The 18,962-nt window shown below is 41.2% G+C and overlaps 2 protein-coding genes across 3 annotated transcripts; one reads left to right on the top strand and one right to left on the bottom strand.

Moving 5' to 3' along the window:
• Positions 1-12: 12 nt before the first annotated feature.
• Positions 13-9,151, top strand: otoa (otoancorin). Its single transcript, XM_073484624.1, has 23 exons — positions 13-66; positions 177-370; positions 455-588; positions 1,214-1,332; positions 1,433-1,572; positions 2,552-2,669; positions 2,797-2,997; positions 3,075-3,233; positions 3,416-3,556; positions 3,754-3,803; positions 4,052-4,172; positions 4,257-4,375; positions 4,468-4,606; positions 4,921-5,114; positions 5,197-5,287; positions 5,437-5,578; positions 5,703-5,905; positions 6,361-6,510; positions 6,599-6,741; positions 7,551-7,684; positions 7,846-7,943; positions 8,337-8,502; positions 9,069-9,151. The coding sequence occupies exons 1-23, from the start codon at positions 13-15 to the stop codon at positions 9,149-9,151; spliced, it is 3,093 nt and encodes a 1,030-aa protein (XP_073340725.1).
• A 433-nt stretch (positions 9,152-9,584) lies between these two features.
• On the bottom strand, positions 9,585-18,227 carry znf687a (zinc finger protein 687a). 2 transcript variants are annotated; one of them, XM_073485299.1, is made up of 11 exons: positions 18,176-18,227; positions 15,761-17,695; positions 15,175-15,430; positions 14,884-15,065; positions 14,593-14,777; positions 14,319-14,495; positions 14,075-14,237; positions 13,735-13,971; positions 13,529-13,641; positions 12,733-12,835; positions 9,585-12,201 (listed from the first exon to the last, which is right to left on the bottom strand). In XM_073485299.1, exons 2-11 carry the CDS (start codon positions 17,672-17,674, stop codon positions 11,596-11,598), a joined length of 3,936 nt encoding a protein of 1,311 aa, XP_073341400.1. In that variant the 5' UTR covers positions 17,675-17,695; positions 18,176-18,227; the 3' UTR covers positions 9,585-11,595. The 2 variants fall into 2 exon arrangements, with proteins under 2 accessions (XP_073341400.1, XP_073341401.1); XM_073485300.1 differs by having other exon boundaries at positions 12,042-12,233.
• Positions 18,228-18,962: the final 735 nt, after the last annotated feature.

Here is an 18,962-nt window from a genome sequence, read left to right as displayed (position 1 = left end):
TACCCAAACAAGATGTGGAATTGCACTGATCTTCTAACCATGATTAAACTGATGAGGAACTCTTCGGTCTGTATTCCCTTCTACTGCCAAGATCTTAAGAAAAGAAAACATAATCCATTAACTAATGCTGCTTTCTGAAAGTCTAATTATTCCTGCGATCTCTCTAATTCCTTCAGGTGGCATCTGCGTGTTACATGCGTGCATTTGTAGCCTTTCTGTCCTGGAGGACTTTGACCACACAGAGTGAAGACAACATGGACTCAGACGACTATGACGAACTGCTGTGGGCTGCCAAACCGGCACTGGAGGATATGCCTCCTTCAGAAATGAAGCTTCCACTCATAGCAACTCGCCAAAAAGTGAAAAAAATGTGAGTATAAATTTAATAAAATGCTTCCTCCACTGTCTCTCAGATAGCTTTTCTTAAAATTGAAAAATTGGTCGTTGGTTCCAGGATGAAGGTGATGCAGGAGGAGCGTGAACGCATGTCTGAAAACAAAAGGAAAAAGGTTGCAGATTGGATAAAACAGCAGATCGCCCAGAATATCTTCAACTGTACAATGAAGCCATCATCTGACTCGAGATTAAGTAAGAAATTCAAGTCAGAAAAAAACTTTCTACCATAAAATCACACATTGTTCTCTCATCATTCACCATTAGCTAGAAAACAGATGAATTTATACTATGTTTAACAGAAAGAAGAAAGAAAGAGGGAAGAGAAGGTAGAAAAGACAGGAGGAAGTAGAGGTGAAACACTTGAAAGATGAAGAGGCTGCAGAGAAAAATAAAGTGGGGAGGAAAGAGTGAACTAAGCAGGTAACTTAAAGCAAACTTGATGAACGTAACAGGGGAAGAAAGAACCAGGAGAAGGAACGGGAAGTAGACGAGCAAAAAGCAGCCTCTCATATGGAAATCATGCAAAGCATATGGAGAGTCATTTCATTTAACAACAAAATAGCCACTAATAAACGTGCGTCACAGAAACACCGCAATTGTTACCTGTGTATGTGGTGCTCATATTTTGCAAGCCACATATTTTGCAAATGTGTGTGCTCGGTCTCCAGCACTGGTGATACTTAATAGTACATGTGTATCTGCACAACAAACACTCAAACCTTACCCATAAAACCTTAATGCATTTAATGTCTCTTTTCTGTTGTCACTTTCCTGTGAAGTATGAATGGGACTTGTAACAGCTTAATTAATTCTATAGAGCAAATGCGGCCCTGCAGAGCTTCTGAGAAGTGGCTGAACTGTGAGGCGATGGACATGATTGGACAATACCTCGTACAGTTAAAAGCAAACGATGTTGATTCTTCTCCCAAAGAAGAGGTGAGAGGTGTCTGCAAAAGAGCATAAAGAGCCAATTAAACTAGAAACAGCATATAATTCATTTGCTCTGTTGGTTTGTCTCTATCACTTTCCTTTTTAGCTGCTTGAATGCTTCCGCTCAGGCAAGCTCAAATCTGCCTTCAGAAAGGACTCTGAGATGAAGCCCAGCCTGGCCAAGAGGTTTCTCCGAAAAATACAAGAGTCCTTAAGTCCAAAGGAGTTTGAAGAGAATCTGGAAAGGTGTGTATTTACATGTGAATGTGTGTACGTCAGTGCATAAAAGGTCTGGATTTGTCACATGTGTCATATCATTTCCTAACAATGTCTCATTGTTTTCCACTCACTGTTTACTCACCCTCACAGATGGACAGTATTTCAATTAAATGTATTAAAATATTAATTTTGAGTATTTTGTAAATTTGTATTTTGCTGGGCAGAAAATAATAGCATGTAATTTGTTACAAAATAGTTCAAGAGCTTGTATTTGTATATTTGAAATCTGCAAAGTACATGATTCAATAAGTCATTTTATTCTCAAATAAGTAACATTTTGAATCCCCAGGTCAAACTGTTCAAAAGAAAACTCAGAATTTTAATATTCACAATATTAATGAGGTAATAATGCAAACTCAGAAATATTTATTTTTTCCATAATTTAATAAACAAGCTGTTCTCAGAGGAAAATAAGGTCCCCAGAACACTGTTTGAAGCTAGAAAGGTGGCAGGGTCCACCAAATATAACCAACGTGAAACAGTAGGAAAATTGTGTTGTTTGTTCAGTTTATTCAGTCCTGAAAACGAGAGTTTGTTGTTTGTTTGCTTGAGCATAAACAATCAGTCAGTAAAGATCTTTCTCATCTGATTAAAATGTATTCCCCCAAACTACATAGTGCACCTTTAACTGAATCGAATTTTCTCATTCTCATTTTATTTTGATGCATGATGAGCAAGTGTTTGTAATTTGTAACAAGATACTTTTTGATCTATTCATGCCCATCTCTGTTTACACTGAACCTCTCACCTCTGTCTGGGGGTTTTGTGAGGAAAAATCTAACCAGATGAGAAAGCATTGTTACAGATAGTCGTTATAAGAGAAAGAAAAAATACATTCAAATGAATAAAATGATAAGTACTTACACAAATGATATGATATTGTAGAGAGCTGATTCAATTTTAAGAATCGAATAATTCATACATTTTTGCCTGTGAAACTCCTCAGACTTGGCACACTCGTCTGTCATTTAAAAAAGCCTCCAAACGTGACTGCTGAACTCGGCAGGAAACTCCTGCCTCAGCTTAACGCCTGCAATGACGTCAACAACCCTGGAATCAAAAAGGTATCACTCGCTTACCCAAACTCTCACCTGTGTAAGCCCTCAGCAGGGCAGAAGTAACAGATTTCATGATTTTTTGTAATTGTTTGCTTGCTTTTTGTCTTTCTGCCCTCTGCTGCCCTCACTTAAGATGAAGAAGTACCTTACCAAGCTTATGATGTCAAAGTCCAACACTGCTAAAACTCTACTTGAGCTGGGCAAAAGTGTCCGGGCGTTGTCTCCCAAAGATCTGCCCCGTATCTCTTGGGATGATCTCAAATTGTTCAAAAGTCTCGATCTGACAGTGGCCCAGCAGCGTGCCGTGGTCAAGCAACTGCTTGGAAGAACAAAGGTAAGCCTGCAGGGCTGCTGAAAGCTTGTCTCTGTCATGCTATCCCTCTCACTATATCTCATTCTACTTTCCCTCAGTGTGGAGAGGTATCAGATATGAAACTGATGGACCTTCAGCCAGTACTACGAGGTTTGCCATGCTGTGTCCTAAAGCGTATAAAAGCCCAGATGATCCTGAATGACACAGAGCCCCTGAAGCAGATGAGCAAGTGTCAGCTGAAGGCCATGCTGAAGGGGGTGAGTAAAGAGAGAGAGTCAGGAAAAAGAGGCTAAGTCTATATTGATTAAGACCAATTATGACTCTGATGAGTTACTGTCCTTTGGATCTCAAATCTCAATCTCATATAAAAAATATTTTTTGTTATCTGTTATATACACTGAGAACATCATTTTAAAAATTATTGAATGTTTCCCTGCAGCTGCGTAAGGATGTGAAAACCCTCGACTGGGTGCTGAAGTTGGATGGCGATATGCTTCGCAGTGTTCCTCTGAGATACCTGGCCAAAGCAAACATCACCTTTTCAGACGAACTAAATAATAAAACCTGGAGTCAGTCACAGGTAATGTCCCTGAATACCTCTTGTCTGCTGACAGGCTGACGCTATTGACACATTTTATTATGATCTTACATTCTTAATGCACTCTGAATCATCGGACCTCTTTTGATGCAAATTATTACTGTTTTCCATGTATTCGTCTTTCATAATTGTTAACTAATGGTGCCATGTTTCTTTCTGTTTTGGTCTTTTCTTTTCAGGCACTTTGCTTGGTCGAAAAGATGCAGGAGGGAAAGCTGTTTAAGATTAGGTGAGATATACAGTTGCAAACAAAACAGTTTCAAAGTTGGTTTCAAATCTTAAAAATGTCTCCAATATATATAAAGACAAATGCATACATATACGCATATATTAACTTGTTAGATAATGAAAGATTAACACTCAAAACTCTCATTATGTGTATTATATTTTGTGGAGTTTCAGTAATGTACATGGTCTTGTACATTGTCTGCTGTTGCTTTACATGCTTTACATTTAAAACATTATTGGCCAACCCAGGGGGCTACGATCACTTGCTCAGGGTGTAACCTGTGAAATGATTAACCAAGTACCAGACAGTGAAGTTCAAAATGTGACTCAGAACCTAACAGACGATCCACGGTGGCTCTCCAGACGGCTGGTATGTATGCATACACTATTTCATGCAGGTAAATAAAAGATGTGTAGATGAGTATTCTAACTGATAACAAATATATGTTTTCAGGCATTGTGTCTTGCCAAAAAGCTTTTTGCAACTTTAGAGAAAAAGAGGGCTGACTTTTTCAAAACCATCACTGAGGAGGAGATGAATGAGATTCCCTCACTGTTACTTCCTTTCCTGCCGTAAACAAACAATCCATTCTCTATCTCACTTAATCATGTACTTTAAAAAGTTCTATAATAAGATTTAACAGCTCTCTATCCCTGTCTCCCAGTCCTGAGAAGTTGAAGGATTTGCCCGACTCCGTGTGTCAAATCTTCCTCAACAAGATGGAAAAGGCCAACGTGTACTTGTTACCTCTTCGTGACCGTCGTTCTCGCAGCGCACTCGCCAATAAAATCCTGTCTTGCCTGGTAAATGATATGCACACACAAGGATATAGACAGGTGACAAATTAAAGGAAAAGACAACATAAATTATCTCAGTAAGGTGTTAAGCCACCATATGCTGTTAGAGCAGCAAAGATTGGCATAGACTGTCCTAGTCTGACAAACCAAAAAGTTCAGTGAGCTCTGTATGGAAGCATCATCCGTCACATTTTTGTATTATTTATTCATTTCACTTTAAATTGTCACCAACCTGCACCTACTGCTCTGTACACAGTATTATCGCATAGTAAGTCTTTTCTGTGCAACAGCAACCTGAGATTTTTCCTGTGAATTTGTAGGGGGGAAACATATCCAGCCTGACCACTGAGGAGGTGGACAGCTTTGGACCGCTCTTGTGTGAGTTTAATGTTTCCCAACTCCGCCAAATGGCCCCCGATGTCCTCAACGCCAGCCTCCAGGCCATGGCTCAGCACCGCCACAATCCTCGACGCAACTGGACGGATCTAATTGAGCTGGTCAAAGAGACTTTTGGGTAGGACAGTTCTCCGCTGGATGCTGGGGTTACTGCAGAGAAAGTATGATTCTAACAGATTTTTATTTTTCATCATCTGCAGGGATCCATCTGGCTGGTCAACTGAGACCATGGAAGATCTGTCTCCTCTCCTCCTTTTGGATGATAGTGCCACATCTGCTCTGCCAAATGAGGTTTGTATTTTTCTGTCTTCGCAGGTCGTCTGGACAGGGATGCAGCACTTGATGTCCTGTGTTTGACTGTTCCAGTCAACGTGAAGAGGCCATGGTTCATGTTTGAATTTCTCATGATGTTTTTGTTTATTTTCCATTCTCTCTGTCAGCCTCGGATGAAAGACATTCTCTTTTTCTTGATGCCGCGCCTGAAACGCATCTCTGCCGCACTGAGAAAGAAAATGTTTGATCTCATCACCACCACCACCACCAACACCACCACATCCAATGAAGCACGCAAAAAGAGAGCAGGTGTGGCAGAGAAATCCTTGAGTGCTGTTGATTTTTAAATCTTGGTTAGTGATACTACTGAACTGTACTCTACTGTACGTCTCTATTTCTCACTTGCTATGTGTGTCTCTCCTGTCTCTCACAGCCAACAGTGGCAGCAGCACTATAAATGCTAAAGTACCGACTGTGGAGCTGATTGAAGAATTGGAAATGTACAACGTCCAATGGACACCTGAAGAGCTGAATCGAATGTCAGACCAAACCTTCCGTGGAACAATAGAAACACTCGCTAGCGTCGATAACTACAGGGCAGACCAACTGGCCGTACTCAGTGAAAAAGCAACTAAGGTAGCGTAGAGGCACTGAAAAGAAAATCAATATATAATTATCTCTCATTCCAACATATTTTATTTTTTCTGTTCTGAAAAACAAAAAAAACATTCGCTGCTCTCGCTGGTCCTCACATCTAAACTACACCCGTAGCTGCTGGTTGGTTCCTCAAAGTATGCTGATTAGTTCAGCAACTGTGTGTTCAGCAAAAAGCACATAGCTTAAAGCCTGGCAGCTGCCTTACCAAGTAAGACAATGGGATCCCAAACATTCCAGCCACTGTCTTTTTGACCAATGAAAATTGCAGATAAAAAAAAGAAACTCAACTCAGCTCTGAGCAGCTCATGGGACGACTGAAATATTGACTTCCTCCTTTAGCCAATACTCTTCATACAGTCCCTTATTAACAAACAGAATGGTGACCAACAGATATCAAGCACCAGCACAGTCATTTTCTGATTCTGTTCTTGCAGCTCTTGGGCCCAGTGTCAGAGATGACTGAGACTAACGTGGTGGAGATGGGGTGTATAACTCAGGGCTTCTCTGACACAGACCTGGAGATGCTTCCCTTCACATCTGAGGCTCTGGAGAACATTGCTCGCTGTCGCTGGAATGAGTCCAAGGTGATGTAATAAAAACATCTTCAAGTGCTCATGACTGTTATACATTATTATCATGACGTTCACTAATCAAGATAACCTGTCTGAACAGATGGAGTCGGTGTGGAAGGGTTTCTCTAAATATAACAACCTGACAGCGGAGCAGCTGGATGCTGCGGATATGGTGGCACTAGGCCGGTTCATCTGTGGCCTGAACTCCAGCGAGATCGAACAGCTAGACATGGACGCCTTTACGTGCGTGCTCCATACAGAACTCACCTGTGATTTTATTTATGTCACCACTTTCTGCTTGTGATATTCACAAATTAGTCCAACCCACACAAACACTTACACTGGTAAAAACCAGCAAAACTTTTTTCAGCTGTTTTCAAAGATGAAAACAGTAAATATTCAAGCAACTTTTTTTTCACCTGGCAAAACTTTATTTGTTTCCATCTGTTTCACAAATAAAAAAGAAAGAAAGAAAAAAGAAGAAAGAAAAAAAATAAGAAACTAAGAAAGTTTATCCTGGCAAAACATTTTTTTCCACCAGTGCAACACCACTGTCGCAAATACAAATCCCAGGTCTGTAATAATTTGTCAGATGTAATGTAGGTGCTAACTGCAAAACTGCACATGTACAGTATGTAACTGAAGTTACATAGTGCAGAAACAAGTGATGGGGGGGAGGAGTGGCTGAGACAGAGACACCATTAACACTATTACAAGACACTGTACCTTTAAAATGATTTCTGAGGTAAAAAGTTGCATAATGTTGCTTTAAGTAGTAAACATGGATTTTTATTACAATTTAGATGTGAATTAGAAAATAGATCATCAGAAATGTTTTTTTCTCTTTTGCCTCTCAGGGCCGCTGTACTGATGTCCATATTAATACTAATAAATCATTCTGAATACTTAAATAGTTTTAGTAGAGGGTAAGAGTAAGACAGAGATTTCTTTCAAACGTGGGTATACGGAGAGTACGATCAATTCTTTTGACTTCGTTATGAGCTGCAGAACGTGACAACTACGTAATGTGTGTGTGTTCATGTGTGTCACAGGGACGCTGTTGTGGATCTGGATGTGCAGTGCTCCTACAAGGTCATGGAGCAGTTTAAAAGTCTTGCTGTGTCTGTGTTTGGAGATCCCAAAACCTGGACTACAGCACAAGTGTCTGAGCTGAAGAACATCATTGGTTAGATAATCCCCTCTGCTCGATGCTCTCTGCAAGAAACCAAACCTTATTGTAGTATTTCTTGAAAGTACTGGTGCAGAAACTAGTTTTAATTCACGTTATTTGCCTTTCCTCAGCAGCTTCTCACAAAAATACTGAACATCTATTTCTGTCTCCCCCAGCTGGGTTGAATGCGACTGAGTTGAAGTCTTTAGACAAGTCTGTCTTCTCATTTATCAGCGAGTCGTGCATCCCTCTCATACCACCAAGAAACTTTGCGGTAAGTAACTTTCTCTTTGTTCTTTCCTTCCATCTTCTATTAGCTCTGAGTCAAATCCGGAAGTGGAAAGTAACTAACCACAGTAACTCAAGTACTGTACTTAAATAGAAGTATTTGTACTTAACTTGAGTATTTCTGTTTAATGCTACATTTATGTTACATTTTTTGGGTTTATTTGTTTTTATTTTTTTATATTATATTATGATAAATTGTTCAGTGATCTGAAAATCTCCCTTTTATAGTCATTTTTGTGTGGAACTAATGTCTTAAAGTTTTATTTTCTTGTAAAGTAAAGAATTTTTATTTGTAGTATAGTATCAATACTCTACATTTACAGGATATCAGAACTTCTTCCTCCTCCTGACCTCTGTGCAACTTCCTGTTTCCCTCTAGGCTCTCTCTGTTGAACAGCTTCAGGCTCTTGGACCTGACAACACTGCAATGGTAACCAGTGAACAGCTAGCTGCCCTGAGCAAAGAGAAACGGGAGGCTCTTCAATCAGGCAAGGCGGGATCTCGTGATCAAACCCAAACTCAAACTCAAACCCCTGAAGACTCAGGTAAGAAGATAAGTGTACACTGCTGTAAATTCACATATTCTTTAGTGTTTAAGTGCATCTTAAAATCCCTTTACTGTCATACTGTTAACATATATGTCCAACCTGACTAATCCATGCCTCAGTGATAGGAATGAGAGTAATAAGTTAACTTTAGTAGGTGGAGTTGGATTTCCCAGCACAAGAATATAATGAGCATAATGATATATATTTAACCAGAAGGCTTGAATTTTTGGATAACAACAAAAAATATGCCAGTTGAGTTAACATGCCATGGTTGCCCTGCATTTCCAGCAAACTTCATCACATTTTGATTGATACAACTCTAAATCCTGATTGGTGTGTGAGCACCACCAACCTCACACCAGTGAGAGGGGCACAGATGAAAATACAAATTCTCAGAATTCAGAATTCTCTCGTGTAAAATAACCAAATCTGTTCTAAATTGGGCAGAAAAATTGTGTTAATGTGGGACCCCTTCACTCATACTAAGAAAATTAGGTTTCCTTAGATTTTAAAGGCTCTCAGTGGAGGTGTTTGCATTGAGTCTTCATGTCACTCTCATTCAGGAGCTCCATCAGTGAGTGTCGAAGGGATCGCAGCCTTCATGAAGCCCCTTCTGTTTCTCCTCACGGGGTTCCTGCTGCTGTGAGATCAGAGAGCCACAACACACTACTGCTGGACTGGCAGAAGCTTTATTTAACCACACATACACTCACAAGTTATCATTATAGTCGCAACATGTAATTCTTACTTTGTGATGAGGACATGTTTCTCATAGATTATGATCTCATGATGTGAGCACAGGAGTGTAGCCACAACATAATCCTCATGAGCTGGTAAGATGTGTAAGGATCCTTTATTATTACGTTTAGTCAAGTTTACTTTTAAATATTCTGTCTATATATTTATAAGAAAGTATATTTTGGTAGAATGAAGAAGAATGTGTCACTCGGATGGCCTATATATGGGATGTTTGATACTGTACTGACAAACTGGAAAATGATCATTAAACTCAATAAAGAATATTAATGCACTCAGTTAATGTTGAGGTTGTTTTTAAAGAAAAAACAGGTTAAAGAAGACAATGTGCCATTTTTTATTTATCTTTTTATATAAACATTTGGTTAGAAATGGTCTTGTCAACAGAACATGTGTTAAAGCATTGGATTATCTCCTGAGAAAATAAACACAAGCGTGAAAAGGTCACTGATGAGTACAGCACATTAAGGGAACAGTTCTGTTTAATTCTTCTAAAATTCATTCAGACGCATGAATATTAGCTCTCAGTCTGTGGATCCTCGTCAGACAACGGTGCCACTAAAAATAAAAATAAATCGGAACACAGCACTCACAACATTTTAGACCTCTATATATCAAGCAACAATTCTGTCACACTGTTCTGCTTTTTCAGTTTCATGTCCTTCTGTGTTGAGGCCAAGTCAACACCTGTCCATCAATAACCTGATCTGTGCTGACAGTGACTGAAGAAAAGTTAAAAATATGTGTAACATCTTCTCATATTCTCACGAAAGCATTCGGAATCGACATGATCACATACATACTGATCTTTTTACATTAATCATTTATTTAAAAAAAAAAAAGCCAAAGTGAAAAAGCCATAATACATAATTTGACTTTTATATCTTGCACACAGAGAAGGAATAAATCCGTTAATCTGATGTAAATACAGTACATTCCACGTAAAAAGCTGTTAAACGTTAATTTTAGTTTCACTCCATTAACTACGACTTGTGTACACTTTGGATTATTGCTCACCATTTCCCAAAGCATAGTTTGAGTTTTTAGATTGTGTTCCTAAGGACACATTCACATCAGCTGCAATTGCAATATGAGTCACGACCATTTTAGTTGGAATGGTAATTTTTGTATTTTGTTTTCCCTGAAAAAATATAAATCCATGATGATGTGATTTTTTTTTTCTTTCCACCAATTTTACACATTAAAGTGTGCTTACAGGTGAACAGGACTTCTACTGCATAAGTGAAAAAGTAGTATAACGTCTTTTGTGGCTACAGAGGAAGCTGCATGTAATCTGATAAATGCCTCCAGTGATGTCACTCAGTAGCTAAGTTGCATTGTAATGTAGGTGCTATGTTTTGAAAAGCAGTCCACTGGTCTAGAACTTCTATAGCACTGTTTGACTCATTATGGACAGTTTAAAAACAAATTGTCAAAATTGATACAGCAGAACCAGAGATATCACCTTTTTTATTCCAATTATTCTTCTTCCTTCTCAAAACCAGTGCCTACATTACCCAGAGTGCAACTTAGCCACTGAATGGCATCACATCAAACAAATTAAGTGGGTATTTTTTTAAAGTTAGTCTTTTTAAGTTAAAAAGAACGTGAATTCCTTCATGTAAGTATCCTTCTATTGCAGCTCAGCAAGGGAACATGAAAATAAACTGATGGGTGATCCATCTGTAAGTTCAAGTCTAAATTCACTGAAATGTGTAGAAGCAGTCATCACCTACAATTAAAGTTAGGAATTAATCTAAGATGTTATTGTATGTTTTTGAAAATGGCTGGCAATAAGTTCACGGTACACACACTAAATAGTAACTGAGCTAACATATTCCAAATCAACGCCATGATTCTCTAAAAAAAATTTAAAAAAAGAAAAGGACTTTACAGAAAAACACCCGGGGTGCTGTTCCAAGAAATCTCCTCAGTAGGATGAAACATTCTGTCGCTGTCCATCAACAACAGCCATCGTGATCACAGTGGTATCTGGTTCTCATATTCACATTCTCTACAGGCACATTATTATGTGGATGTGGTCACAGCAGTGAACTAGTCAGACTATCTGTTCACAGACAAAGAAGTAGCTAAAATATCATTAGCATCATCACTGAACACAAACACAACATTAGATCCTGAGAGTCAGAAGTAGAAGGTTAAGGCTGATTTCACCATGAGAATCACATTTGATTTACTTTTCTACAATCTATTCACATAAAAACTCTGTTCCGCCAGTCTTTGGTTTAATTAGTGCATAGGTGTGATGATAAACAAGGCACTTCTTTCTTTTATCACCTACCCACACTGCTCCCTCACCACGTATTTGGTGTCTCAGGTCGTTTTTCCTGCGTTCCTAGCGATGATAAAAGCCATGCCGTGAGTTCTGAAGTGTGTATTCAGATCTGACGCCTTTTCAAATTTTTTGCGGCACACCTTACAGGCCAGTTTGCCCTCCTCCTCCGTCCCCTGAGAGGAGGGCGATCCTGGTGCAGAATCGTCCAGAGAGTTCTTGTCATCATGGTTCCTGTTGTTACCAATGGAGGGTGCTGGCACACTGAGGGACTGCTGGCTGTCAGTGAATGCGTTTCTTACTTTGTGGGTGATGAAGCGATGGCGTGACAGGGAGGAGGTGGATGTGAAGCAGGCGCCGCACTGTAGACACTGCTGACCGCCGCCCTCTGTCGCTCCCCGCCGGTGCTGGATGATGTGCTCCAGGAACGCCGCCTGGTCCTCTGTGGTGAAGCCGCAGGGGGCGCAGCGGAACCCAGACTCAGGAGCGGAGTAGGGGGCAGGAGCTGAGGAGGAGGACTTCTTCACTGGACTCACCCCGTCTATGGACTCTTCATCCTGCTCCATCTTCACTGCTCCTCTTCGTCTCGGGCGAGCCCCCAAACTGCTGTCCTGTTCTGAGGAGCTGTCGGCCTCATCTCTGCCTCCCTGTGACCAGAGAATATCTGTGTTGACGTCATCTTAGTATAAAGTAGAGATGCAAATTTTAAGCAGATTCTTTGATTGACAGTCGACTGCCTTAACAATCAATTATCTGTTAATCATTAATAGTATATTAAATACGTTGGATGTTTTTCCATTTGAAGACTGTTTTAACCACTGACTTGGTCTATGATTGATGCAAAATCACAGTGAGCTACAATTAGAGCAGATAAATTAAACACCAAGGTACTTGAATAATAAACTAGATAACACAAAAAAACTGTTTGTATTTTTTTAATTACAAATTACTTCTTATTTAATCAAATACATTTTCTCATCTCAGTACCAGCATTTTATTTTTATATATTTGACAAGTATGTGTAATTTGTAACAAGATACTTTTTGATGTATTTGTGATTTTTAATTAGTTTCAATTCTTGACAATAATTAAATCGACTACCGATTCATCATCAGCATTCCCAGAATAAAGTGTTTCCTGTTTGGCTTCTTAAAAGAAATACATACACAGTGTCTTACCATCAGTGTGTCCTGGCTTTCGGTGTCCACGCTGTGTCTCAGCTGAATGTGCCTCTCCAACATCGCTCTGCTGCTGAATGTTTTCTTACTCTCACTGCAGAACCTACACACATACACACACAACTTATATTCACAAAAACACTGGTCTGATTTAGTGATTGCAGTGAAGGTTTGAGTGGGCATCATATTAGCATCACTAACATCAAGAATCACAGTTACACCTGCAGACTTATCAAGAGTTTGCAGCAGAGATTGTAACTGGGCTAAGATCATTTTCCACAAGCAAAAATAGCTGAACGATTGTCTGACTTTACAGGCTGTTATAGGCTTTTTAGCTGCAGTCTGCCCTACAGCTGTCAACACGTATTCTAAACTGCAACAAAAAAAGCAAAAAATAAATAAATAAAATAAAAACACTGTTTCGTGACACATTTTACCTTCATGAAATAATTGCAGTTCTTGCGAATTGGATATTACACTTAGTCATATTGTGATTTAAATTTGTTTGCGATTAATTGTGCAGCTACTACACAAGTAGTCATATCTCTTGTTGTATTGGTTTGCCCTCCTATGGACATAATGTGTAAAAATAGGAATTCGAACCAAAGCTATTCTTTAGATTTTTTAAGGAGGGAATGATTGAGCGTCATTTTGGCCTATTTCCACAGCCCTAGTCTGTGCTGAATTTTTATTGTTTACTCCCCGTTACGTCTACAACCACAGTATACTGATTTTGTGGCATACTGTGGCATACGCCAACAACGTCAACTGGTAAGGATAAAGATGCAGAACTCACTGGCAGCGAAAGCCACGATTTGTGCCTTTGTGTTTGTCTCTGATGTGACGTCTCAGACTGGAGGTGGTCGTGAAGGAGCTCTCACACTTGTTACAAGGAAACTTCTTCAGAGTCTGCACGATACAAGCACAAAAACATTTATAGCCGCATTAAAAAGTCAATTTAGTCAGATTATACATTGTAGGCGGACAGGTGCACTTCCAGACCTTGCCATGTTGCTCAGCCATATGATGGATGTAGTCTTCCCGGTCTGCGTAGCGTGCGTGGCAAGGCGCACACTTCCAACCTGAGGGGGCCTTTATGCTTTCTGTCTTCACTTTCTCTTCTTTACCTTCATCCATCCGTTCCTCCCCATCTGAGCTCTCCAACTTCAATGAAGGACGTGAACGAGAGGCAGCAGCTGGAGGTGAAGGCAACTCTTGTAACACTGAAGTCTTATGTGTCTGAGGAACAGAGAAAACAGGGTAAAAAATATAGAAAGAGGGGAAATAAGTGGCATCATAAGGCAGATATTCAATATTAAACATGGTATGAGCAGTCATATACCTTGAAATGGTCCAGTAGTGAATTCCTCTGCGAAAATAACTTGGTGCACTCTGAGCATTTAAACACATGCACCTTCTGATTGGTTAAATGAGTGTCAAAGTGGATGTGCAGCAGAGACTTATTCGTAAAAACTGTGTCACACATCACACATTTATAGATCGACCTGTAAAGGGATAAAAACTTGGTCAGTTGAATAAAGGAATACAGATAAATCACAGATGTGTGTGTATATATAGATACATACATGGTCTGTCCATCAGTGAGCGTTGGATGTTGGGCACTGATGTGGTTCTGTATGCTGGGAGCAGACTTGAAAGCCATGGGGCAACTGGGGCATTTGTGGAACATATCACAGTGAGCCTGCTGGATGTGAGACTTCACTGAGTTCAGTCCTCCAAACACCACCAGGCAACTGGAACACCTGCAGAGAGAAAGAGATGTTAAAAGACAAGTGAAACATGGGAAACATTGAGTATAATTCTGTTTAACCGAACACCAACATGAAGAAGACATCACACCTGTATCCGATGCGCCGTGCAAAGTGCAAACAGGTCTCGTCCAAGTGTGTCTGAAACCGCGGCGGCTCGGCCGTGCCGCCGCACTCCGGGCAGACATGTGGCGAGAGGCCTTGGTGTATGCGTTGATGAGCTGCTGCACTGCAGCTGTTTGACAGGAGCATGGGCGGAGAACACTCTGTGCATGACTGGAGAATAACAGAAGAAAAAAGGAACAGAATTAAATTGGAGTTCATATCTATATCACTGGAAGACAAATTTCTTGCTCTTCTCCCTCGCGCTCAAAAGACTCACAGTGGTTTGTGCTGGTTTGATTTCTTGGAAATGCTCAGCCACCTCTTCTTTGCTGCTGAACTGAGCCTGACACTCGGGACATTTATTACTGTTGTACTGCAACGTCTCTGCTTTCTTGTTGGATGTTGCTTTATGTGGCTGGGGTGTTGGGTTTGTAGCAGCCTGGCCTAAAAGGGATGATCCTAAAGAGGACAACAAAAGGGATGGAGGAATGAATGAGGAATACAGATCCACAGACAGGAATAACATCTGAAAAACGCTAAATTAACAACAGAAACAATGTTCACCAACCAGCTGCTGCAGATTCCTTCTGGCCAATCATCTGCTCTAAAGGTACAGGTTTCATGACCAGGTGTGAGCACTGCATGATCAGGCCCTTCTCCTTGTGCTCTCTGGCATGTAAAAGCAGGCTGCACTTGTTGAAGAAGGCCAGCCGCTTGGCGCAGTGATTACAGGTCACTTCGATCCTCAGCGAGCGCCGAGCGTAGTGCCGTGCCAAACTCTGCTCCAGGGCGAAGGCGTCACCGCACTCCAAACAGCGGTAACCCTGCAGGGGGTCAAACATCCATCTTAGATACTGATACATTCATATGAAATTGAGCTATGTAATACAATGCTGTGAGCCTGTCGTGAAATTATGATTAACAAGACCGTATTCAAACCCCTCGTTCATCCAGTCAAAAAACCCAAAATATTCCATGAACTATGGTACATTAAAAAGGGGGGGAAAAAAGCAAATCCTCATAAGACACAGTAGATGTTTGGCATTTTTGCATGAAAAATGATGATTTATCCAAATTCAAAATAGCAGCTAAATGCAATTAATTTGAATGTCAATTAACTAATTGTTTCTGCCCTGTACACATTAACAGATTACCTGTGCAGGTAGAGGGAGGCCCCACTCTGCAGGAAGAGGTGAGCTCAGATCTGGTTTATAGCAGGGCAGCAGGTTCTTATTGTTGAGGATCTTGTTGAAAGCTTCCACCAGGTTGGTCTGACTCTTGGATATGATTGCCCCTGTGCTGTTAACTATGGAGGCCGGTCTGCTGCTGCCTTGAGGATGGAGCAGAGGTGACGGTGCAGGAAGTGTCAGACTTTTTGGGCCCAGGCTGCGAGGGTTCATCCCGCCCATGCCAGCTCTGGGAGAGGAGACAGTGATGGAAGGCAGCGCTGCAGATTTGGTGATGCTAACAGCTGTGGGGGAAACTTTCGGCTTGGTGTCCACTGCGGTTTTGTCTCTGACTGTACGGGCACCTTCCTTGAGCATCGCCATGGCAGGGATCTGAGATTGCTGTGGTAACTCCCTCTTGGATCTTGTGTTATGGAGTTCTGGCGAAGGCTTTGAACTAATCACACCCTTGGTAGTGGCTCTTCCACCTCTTTTAGATGCAACACCCTTAACAGTCCTTGTGATGCTGCCTTTCTGCATTTTGATTTTAACTTTGAGGGGACGCAGTGGAGGTGAAACTTTCTCTGCAGCTCCATCAGACACAGGAGCCTCAGTGCCAGCACCGCAGCTCTCCTTTTTTACATTTCCTCCATCTCCAGTCACCTTCTCACTCAGCTCCTCAGAGTCAGCTGGCCTGTCTTCTTCTCTGGGCCCACTTCCCATGAGCTCCTCCTTGTGGCTTACAGACAGATCTGAAGTCTGGGCAAAATCAGGGCTCCTTTTGTGGACTAAAAGGCCTGTCTCACTGGGCGGTGGACTCTCAGGTGAGTCTCTCTCATCAATCACATGCTCTGGGTATTTCTCCTCTTTGACTGATGCAGAGTCCATACTGACAGAGGGGTTGCAGTGCAGCTGTGGAGCTTTGGAAGGAGAACTCTGGGTTGTAGGCAATCTCTCGTCCTCCGGTTGAGGTTTAGGTTTTTCATGTGCCACAGAGGAGAGATGAGAATGATCAGAAACAAGGCAAGAAGAGGTTTCAGGAGACCCGAACATCTCAGGGCGCCTTACTTTTGCTCTGCGTTTAAATTGGGGAGGGGAGGACATCACAGATTCTGGGCTCTCCTGGATCACCAGGTCTGGCTCTGAGTCATCGTCATCTGAGTGCATAACACGCTTAATTCCAGCCTTGATGCTACCGTTTTGTGGCAAAGGGGATGATGGATTACTGGGGAGATGAGTTTCCTCCTTCAGAGGAGAACGAGGAGAAAGGTGAGGGCTGACAGAGTGTGGTGAGGGAGGAGTTGAGGGGTTGGGACCGGCACTAGGTGAAGACTGAGGGTAGAGGAGGGGCTTCAAAGTGTTTATGACATCTGTCGTTTGCTGGGCCGATCCAACCTCAGCTCCTTTATCGTCCTCATTCACTGTGGACCTCAGTGGTGAACGACGGGGCCATGGCTCTGCGTCGGACTGTCCCTGATCCCTAGCAACAGATCCCTCGATGCCATTGGCAATCTGGGGCTCCACAGAGACATCAGCAGGAGTTTTGGGGCCAAGCTGTGATGTGAGGTCACCAAGCTTGACCTGAACCTGAGAGTTTAAGCCACTGCTTGAAGGATTGTCTGTTTTATCTCTGTTAGACTTCTCTTCCTCCTCCTCCTCCTCAAAAGACTCAGACCGCACTGTGTTCTTTACAATAACACTGACCACGGGAGGGTCACTATGTAAAGCAGGAGGACAGGGAAAGCATGAAGGAGATCCACTCTCTGTCATCTCATCTGCATTAGCCCCCGCCTCATCTCGTTCCTCCTCTGGACTTGACTGAATAGCTTCTTTGGCATCAATGTCAGGAATGTCAAAAGCTGCCAGCAAGTCATCAAAGTCTGGGGTCTTCATGTCCCCCATGGCCAGCACAAGGCTCAAAACCTATCGAGTCAGAACAGTTCATATGAGGTTAATTTAATGTCTACACGTTGGCTCAGCTGGACTATGAAAGGTAAACCGGAATGTCTGGTTGAAATAAAAATGTGACAGCTGGTATCAAAGCAGGGACGAGTGTTTGGTTAAAACAAAACGTTAATAGGTGCTCCAGACTTTACTGCTGAAAATAAACAAGTCTAAAGAAACAACAACAGTACGATAAAGCTGCTGTTTAGCGTCTCAAACTCAACTGTCATGTTGCAACAAGTGGCTCCTTCTGCTAACAGCTAGCTACACCTTAGCATTTAGCTGCTAGCTGGCCTTGCTAACGTCAACCGGCCAACTTTAGTGGTAGTCAAAATCTATAATTGGCTACATCACTGTAGCACTTAGCTACTGTGGTCATAATAAACTACATTTAATGCATTTTGTGTTTGCAGTAGCCCACGTTAACATTCGCTCACGCTTGTATTTAATTTGAATTACCTGCTAGTTGGCGAAGTTGGTTCCTGACTTTCCTCTCGGACGCATAAGATCTACGTCATCAAGTCATGCGACGACTTCCCGGAAGCCTGCGATGTTTCCAGTTTTCAGTGATGTAAACAAAATTAAAATACTAAATCTTTTAGGCATTAAGTTTGGAAAGATTAAAATAATATGTAATATATTTTTAACTACATATTAAAATATGATTTTGGTTTTATACATTACAGTAACACAAAGTTACTAGTGATGGAGAGTGATGTTTACTCAACCTCCTGAAAACACGGGAATGTAAACATCTGTTATCAGCCAAAGGCCTTTGTCAACATGTCTGTCCCCAAAGTTGTGTTAACTTGTATTCATGTTTTGTTCAACATCCAGCAACTAGAATGTTACTCAGTAAAGTGTATACCTCCACCAAGGCCCAAGAGTCCCCTTTATCTGCATAAAATCGTCATCAAGATCCATGCATTACTCCCTGAGAAATTAACAAAAATGTACAAAAAAACATCCTATCTCGCAACATTTAAGAAACCGAGAAGAAATCCTAGATCTGTCCCTTTATCTGGATCCACACCAAAAGTTAATGGGTCTATTCTAGGCCGAGACCCATCCTCCATCCAATACATAACATCCTTGGTGGAGGTAATAATTATATTCTTGAAATGCAAGTTCATCTGTGCACTAGATATGACACTTGCTGTGCATTACCAGTGAAAGTTTGTAGATTTAAATACAACATCCATTGATATTTTGGAGAATAATTTAACAACAAAAGTGTAAATAAGTT

Source organism: Pagrus major, chromosome 17 (genome assembly GCF_040436345.1).
Source record: "Pagrus major chromosome 17, Pma_NU_1.0".
Lineage (NCBI taxonomy): Eukaryota > Metazoa > Chordata > Actinopteri > Spariformes > Sparidae > Pagrus > Pagrus major.
Note: the sequence above shows the minus strand (reverse complement) of the source record. Positions and strands in the feature narration are given on the sequence as shown.